This window comes from Pipistrellus kuhlii, unplaced genomic scaffold (genome assembly GCF_014108245.1).
Source record: "Pipistrellus kuhlii isolate mPipKuh1 unplaced genomic scaffold, mPipKuh1.p scaffold_m20_p_4, whole genome shotgun sequence".
In the NCBI taxonomy this organism is placed as follows: domain Eukaryota; kingdom Metazoa; phylum Chordata; class Mammalia; order Chiroptera; family Vespertilionidae; genus Pipistrellus; species Pipistrellus kuhlii.
In genome coordinates, this window is record NW_023425540.1 from 915,161 (window position 1) to 932,500 (window position 17,340).

Sequence of the window (17,340 nt, forward strand, 5' to 3'; positions counted from 1 at the left end):
AAACATCGATGAGAAAGAGTCATCAATCAGCTGCCTCTTGCACACCCCCTACTGGGGATGTGCCCACAACTAAGGTACATGCCCTTGACCGGATTCGAACCCGGGACCTTTCAGTCTGCAGGACGGCGCTCTATCCACTGAGCCAAACCGGTTTCGGCTTTTTTTTTTTTTTTTTAATATATATATTTTATTGTTTTTTTACAGAGAGGAAGGGAGAGGGATGCAGAGTTAGAAACATTGATGAGAGAGAAACATCAATCAGCCACCTCCTGCACACACCCCCACTGGGGATGTGCCTGCAACCAAGGTACATGCCCTCGACCAGAATCGAACCCGGGACCCTTCAGTCCGAGGGCTGACGCTCTATCCACTGGGCCACACCGGTTACAGCTAAAACACTTAGTTCTGAAGATGGTTCCTTGTTTCACCAACAGGCTGCGACCTATCGATGAAGCACTGGGCTCTGAGAGAAAGCAGGGTGTCCTCCACGCCCAGGTCCAGGCGCCCCGCTGGGCTGCTGTTTCAAATGGCCGAGGCCTTCTAGTGACACCCCATTTTTGGACTGGACTCCGGATTCTCTGGCCGCCGGGATCAAAGAATGAGTCCACGGACAGAAAAGTGCTCTAGCAAAGGTGAAGATTTATGGAAGAACAAGTACAGACTCCGCGTGGGGAGGAGGAGAAGGGTCCCACAGAATGGACTCCACTGGGTTCCCTCTCCCCATGGCTTAGAAAGGCTACAGAACTTGGTGCCTTGATAGCCCCTCTGATTGGTCACGATTCCCTTAGTCTGGTTACTATAGCAACTCCTGGGCTCAAAGGTTGACCCTCACATGGGACATGAGAGCTTCTCCCCGCTCCTTCCTTCTGAGTGATGCACCTACCTATAGGGTTTAAGTTTAAAAAGTGTGGCTCTCCAAACGAATGTCCATCGTTGTGCTGTTGATATTCGGCTCTGCTGACTAATGAGTTTGCCGACCACAGTCTGTCCCACTGAGCAGTTCCCTCATCTCTGCCAACGCCCGCCCCCCGCCCCCGCCCCCCGTTGGTTCCTACAGTTGCTGGCGAGCCTCAATGTTGGATGGTGCCGGTCCCTCAGCTTGGCTCTTCTCACCCTGGGCTGTGTTCACTACTCTGGGGCTTTTGCCCTCCAGATAAACTTCAGAATCTGTTTGTCAGTATTTTTTTAAAAAAACAACTTACCGGGATTGCACTGAGTCTTTAAATCGACTTGGAAAGAACTGACATCGTAACGGTACCGAATCTTCTTACCTGTGCACGTGGACGATCCGTTTACCGGATTTTCTTTGCTGGGAGTTCTGTAATTTTCCTCATACAATCATTGCACACGTTCTGTTAGATTTCCACCTGCGTGTTCCGTGCAAGGAGGACTTTTCAGGTCGACTCTCTCAACAGCTTTCAAGCATGCACCAAGGTGTAACACCCGCATGCCTTCCATTTCTCACCGGAAGCTCCCCTGGCGTTCTGTGGAGCCGTTCGGCAGCGCCTGGTGCTGGAGCAGCTGCCTCCGCTGCCTCTGCCTCGCCCGCAGCTGCTGGTGCCGCCGAGGCCGCCCCCGGCGGAGCATCGCGGGGTCCGTTTGCTCAGCTGCGGCCCTGGGACTGCGGGCGCCGGGGTGGCTCAGTTCCTGTTGAGCGTGTCACTCTCAGCTTGAGAGACGAGAAGGCTGTGGCCTGCGGTCTGCCTTCCGTGGGTGTTTTGATGAGAATTGAAACGGAACATCAGATGCAGTCCCAACCTCAGAGGGTCCCGGGGAACTGCCCGCCGAGAGCAGCTGTGTGTGCTCGGCCGGACGCCGAGGAGCAGGGCCCAGGCGAGGGGCCGTGTCTGCGGGCCGAGCTGAGCCGGGCGCAGGCCCCGGTGGTGCTGGTGGGACGGGCAGAACGGCAGACATGTCTTCGGCATCACAATCTCCTGTGACAGGAGGAATGCTCACGCGTGAGGCGGCGTCTCCGTGTCTGCCCACAAGATCCACCGCTCCCTTCGGCCGGCACCGTGTGCTCCGTGTGAGGCAGTGCATCGGCCTTCTGGGACGGAGGGGTGCAAGCCTGTGGTCGGCAAACTGCGGCTCTCGAGCCACAGGCGGCTCTTTGGCCCCTTGAGTGTGGTTCTTCCACGAAACACCACGGCCTGGGCGAGTCTGTGTTGAAGAAGTGGTGTTAGAGGAAGTTTAAGTTTAGAAAATGTGGCTCTCCAAAGGAATGTCAGTTGTGGTCCTGTTGGTATTGGCTCTGTGGATGAATGAGTTGGCCGACCGCTGGTGTAAGCTCACACGGGCTCTGTTCTCCCTCTGCACCTGAGCTTGTGTCTCAGCGTGACGGCCAGTCTCTCCCCTTCATTGTTCCCATCACCTGAGGGGTCAGCGGGCCTCCGGGACCCCGAGGGCCGACGTGGGCTCAGGGACGAAGCCTGGTCCCCGCCCTGTGGGATCCGTGTTCCCGGCCGCCAGGCTGCCCCCGCCGTGCGGGATCCGTGTTCCCGGCCGCCAGGCTGCCCCCGCTGTGTGGGGTCCGTGTTCCCGGCCGCCAGGCCGTCCCCGCCGTGTGGATCTGTGTTCCCGGCCGCCAGGCCGTCCGTGAGCCGTGCGGGGTCCGTGTTCCCTGGCTCCCAGGCCTTCCCCGCCATGCGGGATCCGTGTTCCCCGGCCGCTAGCCATGTCATCCCCGCCGTGCAGGGTCCGTGTTCCCCGGCACCCAGGTCCTCCCTGCCGTGCGGGATCCGTGTTCCCCGGCCGCCGGGTCATCCGTGAGCGGATGACGGTGCAGCCGGGACGGAACGTTGGAACAACAATGTGTCCCGTGCTCTGGCCTTCAGGTGCCGTTTGGTGTTGGAAGAACCAGATGGGCCGTGGCTCCTGGCCGCACGGTGTTCCCCTCCCCGCCCGGGGTCCATGCGGCCCGCAGCTCCTGTGCCCGGTGCACGCTCAGGAGGTCCTGGGCTGCTGCTGGGGCGGGAGAAACACACATTTGTCTTACGTTCTCGGGAACACCTGCACGAGGGCGGCCTGCTCGGAGGCACTTACTGTACACGTGGACTAGTCGAGTCGGTCATACATGTGTCACGTGGAAGAGGAGTGTGGCTCCCGGGGCCGACCCGGAGCCTGAGGCCACAGGTCAAGGGCGGCCTGAGCTGCAGGAGCCCAAGGGGCAGGGGCAGGGCCTGGACCCCCGAGGAAGGCCCTGCTGGACGGACTTCTGGAGGGAGGACATGCCTGCTGCTGAGGCCGCGGCGGGCGCGGGGCGGCAGCCTCAGGACACGGTGTGAGTGCCGGGAGCCGGCCGCCGTCTCACTAACAGAGAGATGTGGACCGGAAGCCGGGAGGCTGCTCTCACCACTCGCCGCTTAGCTGAGACAGGGTTAGCGGAAGGGCCTCCACCTGTTTGCCTCCGGTAAATTCCTGTTATTGGAGTTTCCTGCCTGTACATCCACAGTCTCAACAGAAAGGAACAGCAAGGCCCGAGCGGGGCGTAGTCCCCTCTTGGGCTCCAGCCTGGCCCCAATGTTCCCAAATTAACACTTTCCTAGTCTCGTTCATTGTGGCCTTCTCCAGGACCCGAACCCTGAACCCCAACCCTGAACCACGAGGGGCGTGAAAGGGGCTCCCACATGTGAGGGGGCAGGCGCCCCCTTAGCGCCGGCCACACTGCCGGCCCCGCGGCTCAGCCCCGGAGGAGGCTGGCTCTGAGGGCGGTTCCCCCGGCCCTGGGCTGGGGGACCCGGGGCCACACCTGGCGGGCGGCTTCCCAGCCTCAGCACCAGCAGGACAGCGGCCACCACTGCCTCCTCCCCACCCGCCACCCCACTGAGCCCAGTCACCCGCAGGCTGAGCCCGGACACCCACAGGCTGAGCCCGGACACCCGCAGGCTGAGCCCGGACACCCCCAGGCTGAGCCTGGTCACCTGCAGGCTGAGCCCGGACACCCACGGGCGCTGCCACAGAGGATGGCCCGGCCTGTGGGGGGTGCTGCTGCTACCCTGGCCCTGAGTGTCCGTGCCCTCGTCTGAGCGACGGTGCTGTGTGCCAGTCTCCTGCAGGGGGTGCTGAGGTCCAGCTGGACGAGGGGCCTTCCTGAGGGGGGCCCTGAGCTTCTCACTCAGGGGGGGGGGCTTGCTTCCCCTGCGGCTGCCCCACACCCTTCTCTGACCCTTCGTCTCCTCTCTCTCCTCCTCCTCCCCATCCTCCCCTCCTTCTCTTCTTCCTCCCCCTCCTCCTCCTTCTCCCCTTCTTCCTTGTCCTCCTTCCTCTCCTGGGCCCTCCATCTCCTCTCTCTGCTACTCCTCCTCCTCCTTCTCCTCCTTCCTCTCCTGGCCCCTCCATCTCCTCTCTCTGCTACTCCTCCTCCTCTTCCTCCTCCCTCTCCTCCTCCTCCTCTTCCTCCCCCTCCTCCTTGTCCTCCTTCCTCTCCTGGCCCCTCCGTCTCCTCCTCCCACTCAGCACCGGTCTGCGATTCTAACCCCTGCCTCCTCGGGTTAGTTTGCCTTATGCCCACCTTCAGAGTGGAGTCACTCAGGAAATACTCCCGTTTGCGTCCGGCTTCTTGCACTCAGCATCTCGTTGGTGAGAGGAGTTCCCGCCGCTGCCGGCAGCTACGGCGTGCTCTGTGGTCGCTGTGCCGGCCGCATGGACCCGCACGGCTGCTGCTAGTTTCCTGTGGAGGCCGCCCGGCATTTCAGCCCTGAATCTGTCTTATCACCTGCCACAGGCGTGACGTGGTCCCTGCCCGCCCGGCCCTCCCCAGGCCACGCTGCGACCCTGCCTCCCTTCCCCGGCGTGGATCTGCCCACGGAGTGACAGTGGGAACCCAGACAGTCGTGCAAGCTGTTTAAAAAAAAACTTATTTTATTGATTTCTTACAGAGAGGAAGAGAGAGGGAAAGAGAGAAACATCGATCAGCCTCCTCCTGCACACTCCCCACTGGAGATGTGCCCGCAACCAAGGTACATGCCCTTGACCAGAATCGAACCCAGGACTCTTCAGTCCGCAGGCTGACGCTCTATCCAACGAGCCACACCGGTTTCGGGGGAAGCTGCCTTTATCTGTGGCGGCTGAGGTGCGGCAGCAGGTGGGATGCAGGCTCGTGACTAGGCCGCCCTCCGCATGGTCTTCCTGATCCAGTAGAGGTGCTTCTGGGAGAGCAGGGTGTAGACGCCGGGCCCCCAGGGGTCCCCGCACCGGTCCTGCTTCCCGAAGGAGGTGACAGCCCTGAAGGTGCCCTCGCAGATCAGGGGGCTCCCGGAATCACCCTGCAAGACAAGAGGGGGAGGGCTGTGAGCACCCATCGAGAACATGCCATCGAGAACACACCATGGAGAACATGCCCATGGAGAACACGCCCATGAAGAACACACCATGGAGAACACGCCCATGGAGAACACATCATGGAGAACACGCCATGGAGAACACGCCCATGGAGAACACATCATGGAGAACACATCATGGAGAACCCGCCCATGGAGAACATGTCCATGGAGAGCATGTCCATGGAGAACACACCATGGAGAACACGTCATGGAGAACACACCATGGAGAACACATCATGGAGAACCCGCCCATGGAGAACACGTCCATGGAGAGCATGTCCATGGAGAACACACCATGGAGAACACGTCATGGAGAACACACCATGGAGAACAGGTCCATGGAGAACACACCATGGAGAACACGTCATGGAGAACACACCATGGAGAACACATCATGGAGAACCCGCCCATGGAGAACACGTCCATGGAGAGCATGTCCATGGAGAACACACCATGGAGAACACGTCATGGAGAACACACCATGGAGAACAGGTCCATGGAGAACACACCATGGAGAACACGCCCATGGAGAACATGCCCATAGAGAACACGCCATGGAGAACACGCCCATGGAGAATACACCCATGGAGAACACGCCATGGAGAACACGCCCATGGAGAACACGCCATGGAGAACACGCCCATGGAGAATACGCCCATAGAGAACATGCCATGGAGAACACGCCCATGGAGAATACGCCCATGGAGAACACGCCCATGGAGAATACGCCATGGAGAACACGCCCATGGAGAATACGCCCATGGTTCCGGCCTCGGGATGGCACGTCCAGCTCACTCCTGCACCGTAGGAGCTCCTGGGGCCCTCCTGTGTGTGCCGTGTGTCCTCCTGGGGAGCCTCGGGGCAGCCCCATGTTACCAGGAGGCCCAGCATGTGGGCAGGTGGTGCAGGGGCCAGGCCTGGGACGCAAGGCTCTGAGGCCCAAGTACAGTCTGGGGCCTCCTCTCCTACATAGCTGGCCCAGGAGGGCGTGGCGGAAGCAGCCGTGTGAGAAGCGGGGTCCTTCCCGCAGAAGGATGGCGCCCGCCTAACACAGTGCCTGCCTGTTCCAGAAGGAGGCCTGTCGGTGGAATTCACCAACAGCATTGAGCGCAGACCAGGACGGCTGAGCTTGAGTGGCAGCTGACAGGTGCCTGAGAGGCTGCCTGCGGGTCTGACAGTGGTGAGGGCGGGGCAAGGAGGGCAGGGTGGAGGTGGTGGTGGAAGGCTCTGAAGGTAGGTGCCACCCTCCCCTGGGACTGGCCCCACTTGGTCCCGAAGGTAAGGCCGTCAGCTTCTGCTGATGTTTGGATAAGCAGCCGGAAGGGGGACAGACTCTGGTCTCGGTTTCTGATTCCCCAATCCCACACCCCGTCCTCCTCCTGAGGAGGTCTTTGGAAGAGGCGGGAAGCGAGGAGCCAGCACTCAGAGCTCAAATACTGGGGTGCCTCTCCTGCCTCCCTCCTCCCTCGGGGCCATGACCTGTCCCTTCTCTGACTCTGACAGGGAGCCGAGCCCCTTCTGTACGGGCCACGCTCAGAAGTTGCTTCCTGGGGACAGAGCTCGGATCCCGGAGGCTGTGGGGGGGTCACCGAGACTCTCAGTTTGGCTTGGCAATGATGGGCCTGTTAGACCCACCAGGCTAACCTGAAGACGCATTTTGGGGGTGTGCTGAGATGTGGGAAGCAGGGCACAGGAGGGCTCTTCTGAGTGTTACGTATTTAAAAACCTACATTAGTAAAAGAGCAACATGCTAATTGACTGTACCTTTGCAACACCCACCAGCCAATCAGGAGTGAGTATGCAAATCAACACAACAAAGATGGCAGGTTAATTTGCATGCACAGGTGCTGAGCTGCTGGGGGCGAGGCGCTTGCATTCTGCACCACCCCAGCCGCTCTGGCCTCTGGGCCGCATGGGAAGGCAGAAAGGAGGCTCTGGGCCAGAGGGGAAAGGCTGCTCCAGCCGGAAGCGAATGTGGTGCCAGAAGCCAGGGGAAGGAAGGCCCATTCTGGGCCTCTGGCCTATAATAAAAGAGTAATGTGCTAAGGTTGTCCTTCCTGATGACCTTTTGGCCAAAGCCGGGGCTGCGAGGGAAGCCCAGGTGCCAGGTGCCTGCCCGTGGCTGGAGGGAAGGAAGGCCTACTCTTGCATGAATTTCATGCTTTGGGCCGATGCTCTGTCCCCTGAGCAAACCGCCAGGGCTCACGTGTTAACAGGAGGGAAAGCCATTGCTTCCCTGGTGGTTTTGACATAAAATCCAGAAGATGTCACAGTCCGCCCAGGCATTAGCAGCCCACCCGCCCTTTTTGCTGAACAACCACCTTAGTGGCAGCCACAGCCATGAGAGGACTGAACATAGTGAGGGGCCTAAGCGTGGTGAGAGGGCTGAGCGTGGTGTTGCCTTTTCTATTTCTGCAAACCTTAACCCAACAGCCCAAGTGCGGGGTCGCCTTTCACTTACCTTGCATGTGTCTTTCCCGCCCCGGGGCTCTCCTGCACAGATCATATCCTGTGTGATCACTGGGTCGTGGCCATAGTACTTGGGGCTGTTGCAGGTCTTCCTGTCCAGGACGGTGACATTGACTTCTCTCAGCCTATCGGGCTGGGATAGCTTGTCATTGTGCATCAGCCCCCAGCCGGCCACGTGGCACTTGGTTCCTGGCTTTACGTCTTCCCCCCTTTTAGGGAGTCTCAGAATAGCCACGTTTTTGTTAATTGTTGCTTCCCCGCTCAGCTGTGGGGAGAAAAGCATAAAGAGGTAAGGGAATGGGGTCATTAAAATATCGGCATGCTTCTAACCCTGGGAGCCCCCTCCCGTGGCTACAGTCTGTAGCTACAGGGCCCCGAGAACGCTCGCCGTGCTGCGGCCAGACGCAGGAAGCTCTACGACGTTGAACAGTCACAGGTACAATCAGAGGTACGTGCCTTTAGAAGCTTGAGGTCACCCTCGTGCCTGGGCTCGTTGTAGTACGGGTAGGGGATCTGCTTCCTCACGCCCAGGATCTGTTTCTCCGGCTCCTTCTTGGACCTGGAGTGGGCCCCCAGGATGACCCGGGCCGATCTGCTCCTGAAAAAGACGCAGCCCAGTGAACGGTTTACGCCTCTGAGTCGTGTGCTGGTCACTTTCATGGCCCATTTCCAAAGGCGCTCGCCGTGCAAACGCTTGTCTGCAGCTCAGAACTTGAAAGACAACAAGTGAATGCTTATGAAGTCATCATCATCTGTAGAGCGTGCCTGGGCAGGCACAGGGGCATTTCTTTAGTTACGGTCAGCTGAATCCAGTGGCGTCGGCAGAGCCACGTCCTGGAAACACACCTTGCCAGAGGCAGGAGTGTTGTCAGCCTGACCTTCAGCTCAGTGCCAGGGGGTGGGTTCCATTATCTAAATCCAGCCAAGCACCAGGAAGGAATACAACCCGGGCCCACCAAGAATGCACATAATCTCCTTTGTCGGGCTTTAGTAAAACTTCCTGGGTTTTGCTGTCTAAAATAAATGTGCTGTATTGGCTCTGAGTCCCTGTCTCTCCATCAGAGGACCGTGTCCCACCCGGCCCCAGCTTTTTCTTTCCATCTCTGTGTCTGTCTCCTTCTTTCATTTTCTCAATGAAAGAAAGAGAGGTGTGGGTGGGGCTGGATGGGGGGCTGGGGCGAGCAGGAGGAGCCCGGCTGCTGCCTCGAGGGCTCACTCTCTGGGGCCCCGTCTGACCTCAGCTCCTGGGTTCCAGCTCTGGAGCCACTGAGTCCCTGTGGTTTGGGGGCGTTCACTCTTTAAATAACAGTCCCCATGAGAAGACCCCACCCTCGCCTGGAACAGCACTCACAGGGTGCAGTGGGCGGCCGTCAGCACCCAGCTGTCAGCGACCAGCGCCCCTGCACACAGGCTGCCGTTGGGGCCGCCGTGGACCAGCGCCATGTAGGGCCTCGAGTGAGCCGGCACTTCCCATCCGCCGATGATTCGCCCGCAGAGGCCTGTCAGAGGGAAGAGCATGTCACCCAGTGCCTGAGCTCTCCCCAAACCTCGCTCCCAAACCTCGCCCCCAAACCTCGCCTCAAACCTCACTCCCAGGCCAGAGGTGCGTCTGCGTGGCGAGGAGGGCAGGGCGGAGCCATCGCCGGGGTCCCGGGGGGTGGGTGTGTGGGTGCCAGGCCCTCCCAGGGGTCCCAGTCCTCCCCCCAAGAAGCCACACCCTGTCACTCCCAGGGTCACGGGCGGAAATGTGACCCCTGGGCCTCGCTGGGCCTGACCTCGCTGGGCCTGGGCCTCGCTGGGCCTCGCTGGGCCCACATTGCTCTCTGATGGCAGGACACCCAGTGGAGCAGAGGGGCTGGGGTACCTGGGGGCCTGGGGCCTGGGGGCTGGGCTGGGGCGGTTTCCTCGGAAGAACAGCCAGGACAGAGCCCACCTGCTCTGGTTCCGTGTAAGAGCCTGCCGCGCCCGGACAGCCTCCTCCGGGCCGGGCGGACACTGCCATGCCAACCCCCTTTGTCCCGGAGGACCTGCCTGCAGCCGGCGCCCGCAGAATTCCGTCTCCGTGTCAGGTGCAGGAGGCACCAGGACGCTCCCTGGGGACTTCGGGAGAAGGCTGCGGTGTCCTCGGCCGCCGCCCCTCCCCTCCCGCGGGGCCTGGGGGCCCACGTGCCCCTCCCTCGCCCAGGAGGCCGGCCGGCCGGGCCTCGCTCCCAGGAGGTTTAGAGAAAACCTCGCCGCCCCCCAGGGCTGTCTGACCCCCAGAGAGAGCGTGGTTCCCGGGGCCTCACGGACGCACAGAACAGGCGTGTGAGGCACAGCCACGGACGCGCGGGACCCACACGGCAGCTCCCGGGTCCAGTGTCCAAGGACACGCTCGCCCCAGAGAGGATGAATTTTTTTTTTTAACTTTCGCTAATCCTCACCCGGGGCTGTTTTCCCATTGATTGTTAGAGAGAGTGGAGGGGGCGGGGGAGGAGGAAGGGAAGGAAGTGGGGGGGGAGAGAGAGAGAGAGAGAGAGAGAGAGAGAGAGAGAGATCAACTGGTTGCCCCTGGCAGGCACCCTCAGGCTGGGGATCAAACCAGCAACCCAGCCAGGTACCTGCCCTCGACAGGAATCGAACCTGTGACCCTTCGGCGCTTGGGCCAATGCTCTCCCCACTGAACACACCGGATCCCCTACAGGGGCGGGCCTGCTCCTGCAGCTCCTTAGAATGCCTGCACTTTCTGTAGCGAGAGAGGCAGAGGCCCCGGCCCGGCCTCGCAGGCAGTTTGCCAACGGGCAGCAGCGAGCCTGGGGGCGCCAGGCCCTTTGGCGAAGAAGAATCGAAGGATCACGCTGAGGACAGGCGTGAGGAGGACGTCTCACCTGCGGGGAGGAGCAGCAGGAAGGCGGTCGCGGAGAGAGCGGAGGCCAGCGCTGCCTGGGAGTCCCTCATGGTGTCCAGGCGGGGTCTGTGCTCCGCGCTGACCGACGGGCTCTTTATTCTGGGCTCAGAGGATGTGGCTTCCCCCCCTCCCCCTCTCTGTTCCAAAGCTGAGCTGTAGGAAGTGAAAGAACAGACGTGAGAACGGCTCTGCGGCTTAGGCCCGCTGTGTGTGGGGGGGCAATTCCTCGGTGGGCGGGGGGAGGAGTGACCTCGGGGTCCTCAGGCAGGAGCACCCCCCTGGGAAGGCCTGCGTGTCCCGCTGCCGGGAAGGGTCCCGCTTCCCGCATCAGCCACGCTGTCCTCCACGCCCACGGGTGGCGTGGGAGGGGGGCTCGGCCCGTTAGCGCTGGGACAGCCGTCCTCACCCTGTCAGAGCAGACGGTCCGAGGAGCCACAGGGCCCGGCTCTTTGTCTGGAAGCTCCCGCCTGGACCCCCTCCCCTCCGCCCGGGACCGGGGTGCTCCCCCCCGGGCTCCGAGGCAGGTATGGAGACGGGCGCTCCTCCGCCAGACGGAGGTCACAGCTTTATTTTTTTTATTTTTTTATTATTTTAAAAAATACATTTTATTGATTTTTCACAGATGGGAAGAGAGAGGGATAGAGAGTTAGAAACATCGATGAGAGAGAAACATCAACCAGCTGCCTCCTGCACACAGACCCCCCCTCCCCCCCACTGGGGATGTGCCCGCAACCAAGGCCGGAATCGAACCTGGGATCTTTCGGTCCGCAGGCCGACGCTCTATCCACTGAGCCACACCGGTTTCGGCAGGGCGTCACAGCTTTAGGTTTGTGACCAGCAAGATGAGGAGCCCTCAGTGCGCGTCCCCTCGAGGGGAAGATTGCTGCCAGGGACAGGCGGGAAGGGAGCGGGAGGCGCTGGCCACAGCGAGCACGTCCGAGGGCGGGTGCTTCCGAGAAGCAGGCCCCCAGGGGTGCTGTCCGTCAGAGCCCGGACAGGAGGCAGGGGGCCTAGGACAGCCACAGGAGCCCGGCCGCTGCTGGCTCGTGGGAGGTCCGAGAGCAGGGGCCTGGGGGGCAGGTCAGGGGTCAGCCAGGACACGCTGCCCATGCCCGTTGCCCCCATGGTGGCCGGTCCCCTGGGGCTGCTCAGCGGTTAGGAGGCGCCTGCCTGGGGCGGGGGGTGGGGGAAGAGGGGGTGGGCATGGCATTGAGGTCTCCCTGCAGGGAGCGTGGGCAGGCTCTCTGACCAGAGGGTTTTGAAGGCTGAGAGTTCGGGGGCCTTTGGGGAGGACCTCGGCAGAGGGTCCATCAGCTCCCAGGGGCCTGGTCTCCGGAGCGGTCGGCGCTGAGCGGAGGGCAGGGGCCGGTCTGGCTGGTTCCGGGGCAGCCTCGGCGTCATTGGGCTGGTGTTGTTGCTTTTCTGGGCCTGGAGCCGAAACTACGGAGGTCTGGGTGCTGCTCCGGGGAGGAGCGGACGGGGGTCTGACTGCAGGGCCAGGCCGTCCAGGAGGAGGCCACTGGGCGAGGTCCCTGCTTCCCAGCTCTGTCCCTGGCCGGGAGCGGGCTGTGTGCCTGGTGACCTTGTATTAATACCTGGCCCATGGCCCCCGCTCTGCTCATGTCTGTCCGACTGCCTAGGCCAGAGCCACGGCCGCACCTGTCTCCCCTCCGTCCCTCCCTCCTTCCCTTGCTCTCCTTCTCCCCTCCCTCTCTCCTTCCCACCCTCCCTTCCCCTTTCTCGGTCCCTCTCTTCCTTTCCTCCGCCCCCTTCCTTCTGGACTCGGCGGAAGGAGAACGGGGTGAGACACGGCTGTTTGGTTCCAGTCCTGGGCTCCGCCGGGCGGCTCAGCATTGGACCCAAAGGAGCCTCCTATGATAAGGTGAACAGATCGTCCTGCTTTTTAACAATTTTTCCCGCATCCCACGGCGTTTTAAAATTGGGACTTTTTTTAAACGCCGCGGGACTCAGGAAAAAATGTTAAAAAGCAGGACTGTCCCACCAAAAGCAGGACGACCTGGTCACCTTATCCATGAGCAACGGCTCCGCCCTCCCCTCGGCGAGCAGTGACGTTCACGGTGACCCCCGTGGTCCCGCGTCCCGCAGGGCGTGGGCGTGCGGCCATCCCGGAGGTAACACCCATGACCTCACCCTCGGGGTGGCTTTCTCAGAAATCACACCAGGGGGGCGCCCCGAGCCCCGGGTTTCCTTTTCCCGGAGTGCCAGTCACCCTGCCAGTCACCCCAGGACTTGGCTCCGGGGCTGGTGGGCGATGGCGGTGCGGCCTGAGAGGAAATGGCACGCTCAGGGGCCACGGTCACCGAGGGTCTCCGGAGGGAACTGGGGGTCTGTTCTCTCCTGCGGACGGATCTCTTCCCCGTTCCTGCTGACGGAGGGCAGCTGTACGAGAGAGAATGTGGAGCCCACATCCTTCCCGAGCGGGGCAACCCCCTCCATGGTTAACTCTAGAACATTCTCGCCATTTCCCGGAGCAGCCTGTCCCTCCGTGACCGCCCTGCCCAGCCCCTGCCCCGGCCAGCCGCCCCCACACTGTCTCCATCGCGCCGTCTGTCTGAGCGTGTCCTCACGTGGAGCTGTACAGCCTGTGGTCTCCCTCACCGCTCCCCCATTCAGCTCTGGCGTGTGAGGTGCCTGTAGCTCAGATCAGTACTTTACTCTTTTTTTTAAAGTTTTTTTTTTTTTTTTCCTGTTGTAAAACGGAGTTGTACTTTTAATCTAAATTTAACAAAGGTACAGATGAAAATAGTAAACTGAATTTTTTTTTAAATGTTAGTGAAGGTTTTAGAGAGGCCTAGAGAAGTTGGCCGAGGAAAGATGCATTATGAAAAAATACATACTTGTCCTTTTATGAATTACATTTCTCATTGCAAACATTCATTTAGTGCACAAAAGGAAATACACAATATGCTTTAAAACACACACCACACACACAAGAAACTAAAAAACAAAAATGTTATAATCCTGGGCAATACTGTTTTCTAGTCCTTATTTTATTATTATTTTTTTAATCTTCTAAGTTAAGATATTTTTATTGATTTCACAGAGAGAGAGAGAGAGAGAGAAAGAGAGAGAGAGAGAGAGAGAGAGAGAGAGAAAGAGAGAGAGAGAGAGAGAGAGAGAGAGAGAGAGAGAGAGAGACATTATTGATGAGAAAGAATCATCGATTGGCTGCCTCCTACACGCCCCACGCTGGGCATGGAGCCCACAAACCTGGCATGTGCCCTTGACCATGCCCTCCTGGTTCCTAGTTGGATATGGAACCACTGAGTCACGCCCGCGGGCACTTTAGTCCTCTTTAGTGGGAAATGCTTCATCCTCTGAATGTGCTACCACCTTCACTCAGCCATTCCTCAGGGGGTGGACTGGGCTGCTCCTGCTTCTTACCTGTTAGAGACAATGCAGCTGTGACATTGATGTACATGCTTTTTGGCCCTGGCTGGTGTGGCTGAGTGGATAGAGTGTCGGCCTATGGGGTGAAGGGTCCCAGGTTCAATTCTGGTCAAGAGCACATGCCTGGGTTTCGGACTCGATCCCCCGTAGGGGGTGCGCAGGAAGTAGCCGATCAGTGAGTCTCTCTCACCATTGATGTTTCTATCTTCCTCTCTCTCTCCCTTCCTCTATGAAATCAATTAAAAAATATATAATTAAAAATAAAGTGTTTTTTGGGTGGGAATGTTTTTCTTTTTGGGCACTTAACCCTGGAAGTCTGTGTGTGATGCAGTTTTCCAGACTGGCTGCACGTCGCACTCCCCTGAGCTCGGCCTCTCTGCCCACACTGGTTACTGGTGATTACTTCAAATGCCCGGGAGGCTGGCGGTGGGAAGTGTCTCCCAGGTGGCTCTGAACTGCGTTCCTTTCTTCCCCTTTTCCCGGGCCGCCCAGTGAAGCGGAGACTGACAGCTGGACGCTCAAAGGGCCGCAGCACCGAGCGGAGCTTCAGGCTGGGCCTGTGCTCCTGTCAGGCATGTGTCCACGTTCATTCCCTCTGGAGACACGGCTGTCTGCAGGCGGCCCGCCTGTCGGCTGTTTGTCTCTTTGCTGCCGAGTGAGGGTGCTCCTCGGGCACGGGGCCGAGCCCCTGGTCAGACGTGGCGTTTGCACACGGTCCCCTGCCTGCCTGTCTTTTCAGGGAATGGCCGTCTGGTGGCCAGCTTTCCCCTGTGCTCCCCGTCTGCCGGCGGAGGGCGGTGCTCATTGCGGAGTCTGTCCTCCCAGCTTTTACCCCGAAGGCTGAGCGGGGAGGAGGCCTCTCGCCTGCACGCTGACCCCTGAGGGAGGGAGGGAGTCACAGAGGGAGGGAGGGGAGACAGTGCCTGGGGGAGCGATGGGGGGGAGAGATGCCAAAGGCCCAGGTGACTCGGAACAGCGAGGGGCTGAGGGCTGAGGGTGGCAGCAGAGAGGACAGTGCCCCTGGCAGCTCCTGGCACAGGCGAGGCCTGCATGAGGCCTCAGCGTGAAAGAGAGTAAGAGAGAGAGGGGGGGGGGAGAGAGAGAGAGAGAGAGAGAAAGAGGGAGAGAGAGAGAGAGAGAGAGAGAGAGAGAGAGAGAGAGGAGAGAGAGGAGAGAGAAAGGAGAGAGAGGAGAGAGAGGGAGAGAGAGTGAGGAATACGGGAGCTAGACAAGAGGAGGAACGAGGGAGAGAGGAAGAAAGGGAGGAGAGAGGAGAGCAGAGGAGGGAGGGGATGAGAGAGAGGAGGTAGAGCGAGCGAAGAGACAGGAAAGGGAGAATGAGAGCGGTAGAGAGATGGAGGAGGCCAAGCGGAGGGAGGAAAGAAGGAGAGGAGAGAGAGAGGGAGAGAGAGAGAGGAGAGAGAGAAGGGAGAGGGATGAGAGAGAGGGGAAGAGAGAGGGGGAGGGAGAAAGGGAGAGCGAAGAGAGAGAAGTGGAGAGGGAAGGGTGTAGGATCAAGAGAGAGAGAGTAGAGGAGGGAGTGGAGCGGAAGAGAGAAGGAGGAGAGGGAGAGAGAAGAGAGGAGGAAAGGGGAGAGAGTAGGAGAAGAGGGAAGGAGAGAGAGGAGGAGGAGAGGGGTGAGAAGGAGGAGGAGAGGAAGAGAAGAGGGAGGCGGGAGGAGGAGGCGATGGAGAGAGGAGTGGGATGGGACGGAAGAGGAGAGGAGGAGAGATGAGGGAGTGAGGGTTGTGTAGAGAGAGCGGGGAGAGAGCGAGAAGAGTTGGAGCGAGATGGGAGAGAAGGAGAGAGAGGGGGAGGAGGAGGAGCGGAGAGAGAGAGGATGGAGTAGGAGAGCGAGAGAGAGAGCGAGAAATGAAGAGAAAGGGAGAGAGGGAGAGGATCGGCGATGAGAGAATAGGGGGAGAGGGAGATAAGCGGATAGAGAAAGGGAGAGAGAGAGTGAAGAAGAGAACATGGGAGCGGAGAGACAGGAGAGAGAAAGGGAGAGAGAGGGAGACGAGGAGAAGGATGGGAGAGAGGCGGGAGAGAGAGAGGAGAGAGAGGGAGAGAGAGGGAGAGAGGGAGAGAGAGAGAGAGAGAGAGAGAGATAAAGAGATAGAGATAGAGTGTAAGAGAGTGAGTGAGAGAGAGAGAGAGAGTGAGAGAGATATAGCGAGAGATAGATAGATAGATAGATAGATAGATATCAATAGATAGATAGATAGAGAGAACGCCAGCTCAGGCTGAGCTGGAGGTGGAGGGGGCCTCCCTGAGGCAGGCCACAGTCCAGGCCAGGAGCAGCCCCAGGGGAAGCCGGAATGTCCTCCAGCGTCACTGGGGCAGGAGATGGAGGGTCAGCTTTTAGGGTCCCCCCTCCCCTCCATCCTGCAGGCCAGGGACTCCCACCCCGCCCCTTCCCGGCCACAGCACCCGGGTCAGAGAACGAGGCAGGCCTGTACCCTCTGCCTCCGAGGCCTGAAGGGCAGGCCTGATACCTAACTGGCGATGGTGGTGGGGGAGGGCTCAGCGTGCTCGCTACGCGTCCCGATGCTGAGACAGCGTCCTGTGGCTCCCGCGCTTTCTGTGCCTCTGACAGAGTGGCTTGGCCTGTGTTCTGGCCGTTTCCAGGGAGGGGGACTGGAGACGTGGCTAGTCACCCACGTCCCACATCGTCCGTGAAGGACTGTGGGGGTTCCAGGGCCACACAGTGAACGGCCTCAGGAGCCCCCAGAGCATGTGAGCGTGGACTCTGCTTGTGCTCGGACTCTCGCGGTGCTGGACTGAGTCTGAGAGCTGACTGAGTCTCGGTTTGTGTGACCTGGAGGAATGGACAGGGGCACTGACCTGCGGGCGTTCATAGAGAGCGACGCAGACTGGCGTGGCTGCGGCCGTGGCCGTGGCTGTGGGCGTGGCTGTGGCCGTGGGCGTGGGCCGAGCCACTTGAAAGGCAGTTGCCGGCTGGCGGGCGGCTCGGCTCCGCGCTCGACCACATGTAACTGAAGGCGCTCTGCGGTGGGAGCCACATCTGAGGGTGTGGGAGCCGAGCTCACGCCGGGCTCCTGGGCGGGGGCGGGGGCGGGGGTGAGGGGCGGGGCTTCCTTTATCGCCGACCGCTGCCTCGCAGGCCGTCCCCTCAGGAAGTGTCTGCGGGCACGTGGGGAGCGGCGTCTCTTCATCTGCGCCCCTGGCACCTGGGACGGGGGGTGTCTCAGGGCCCTGGGCAGGGGGCCGGGGGTGGGGGAAAGTGGGTGT

At 60.3% G+C, this 17,340-nt stretch overlaps 1 protein-coding gene across 1 annotated transcript; it reads right to left on the bottom strand.

Annotated features, from left to right (window-relative positions):
• Positions 1 to 4,978: 4,978 nt before the first annotated feature.
• GZMA (granzyme A) lies at positions 4,979 to 10,790 on the bottom strand. Its single transcript, XM_036409952.2, has 5 exons — positions 10,658 to 10,790; positions 9,142 to 9,289; positions 8,247 to 8,388; positions 7,783 to 8,055; positions 4,979 to 5,264 (listed from the first exon to the last, which is right to left on the bottom strand). The coding sequence occupies exons 1-5, from the start codon at positions 10,725 to 10,727 to the stop codon at positions 5,103 to 5,105; spliced, it is 795 nt and encodes a 264-aa protein (XP_036265845.1). The 5' UTR covers positions 10,728 to 10,790; the 3' UTR covers positions 4,979 to 5,102.
• Between the last annotated feature and the right edge of the window lie 6,550 nt (positions 10,791 to 17,340).

Excerpts from the sequence above, each read along its gene's own strand:
- GZMA (XM_036409952.2), bottom strand. The coding sequence starts at position 10,727 with ATGAGGGACTCCCAGGCAGCGCTGGCCTCCGCTCTCTCCGCGACCGCC. Across the intron at positions 9,290-10,657 it reads CCTGCTGCTCCTCCCCGCAG|GCCTCTGCGGGCGAATCATC; the intron begins GTGAGACGTCCT and ends TCCCTCTGACAG. Across the intron at positions 8,389-9,141 it reads ACGGCCGCCCACTGCACCCT|GAGCAGATCGGCCCGGGTCA; the intron begins GTGAGTGCTGTT and ends CGTCTTTTTCAG.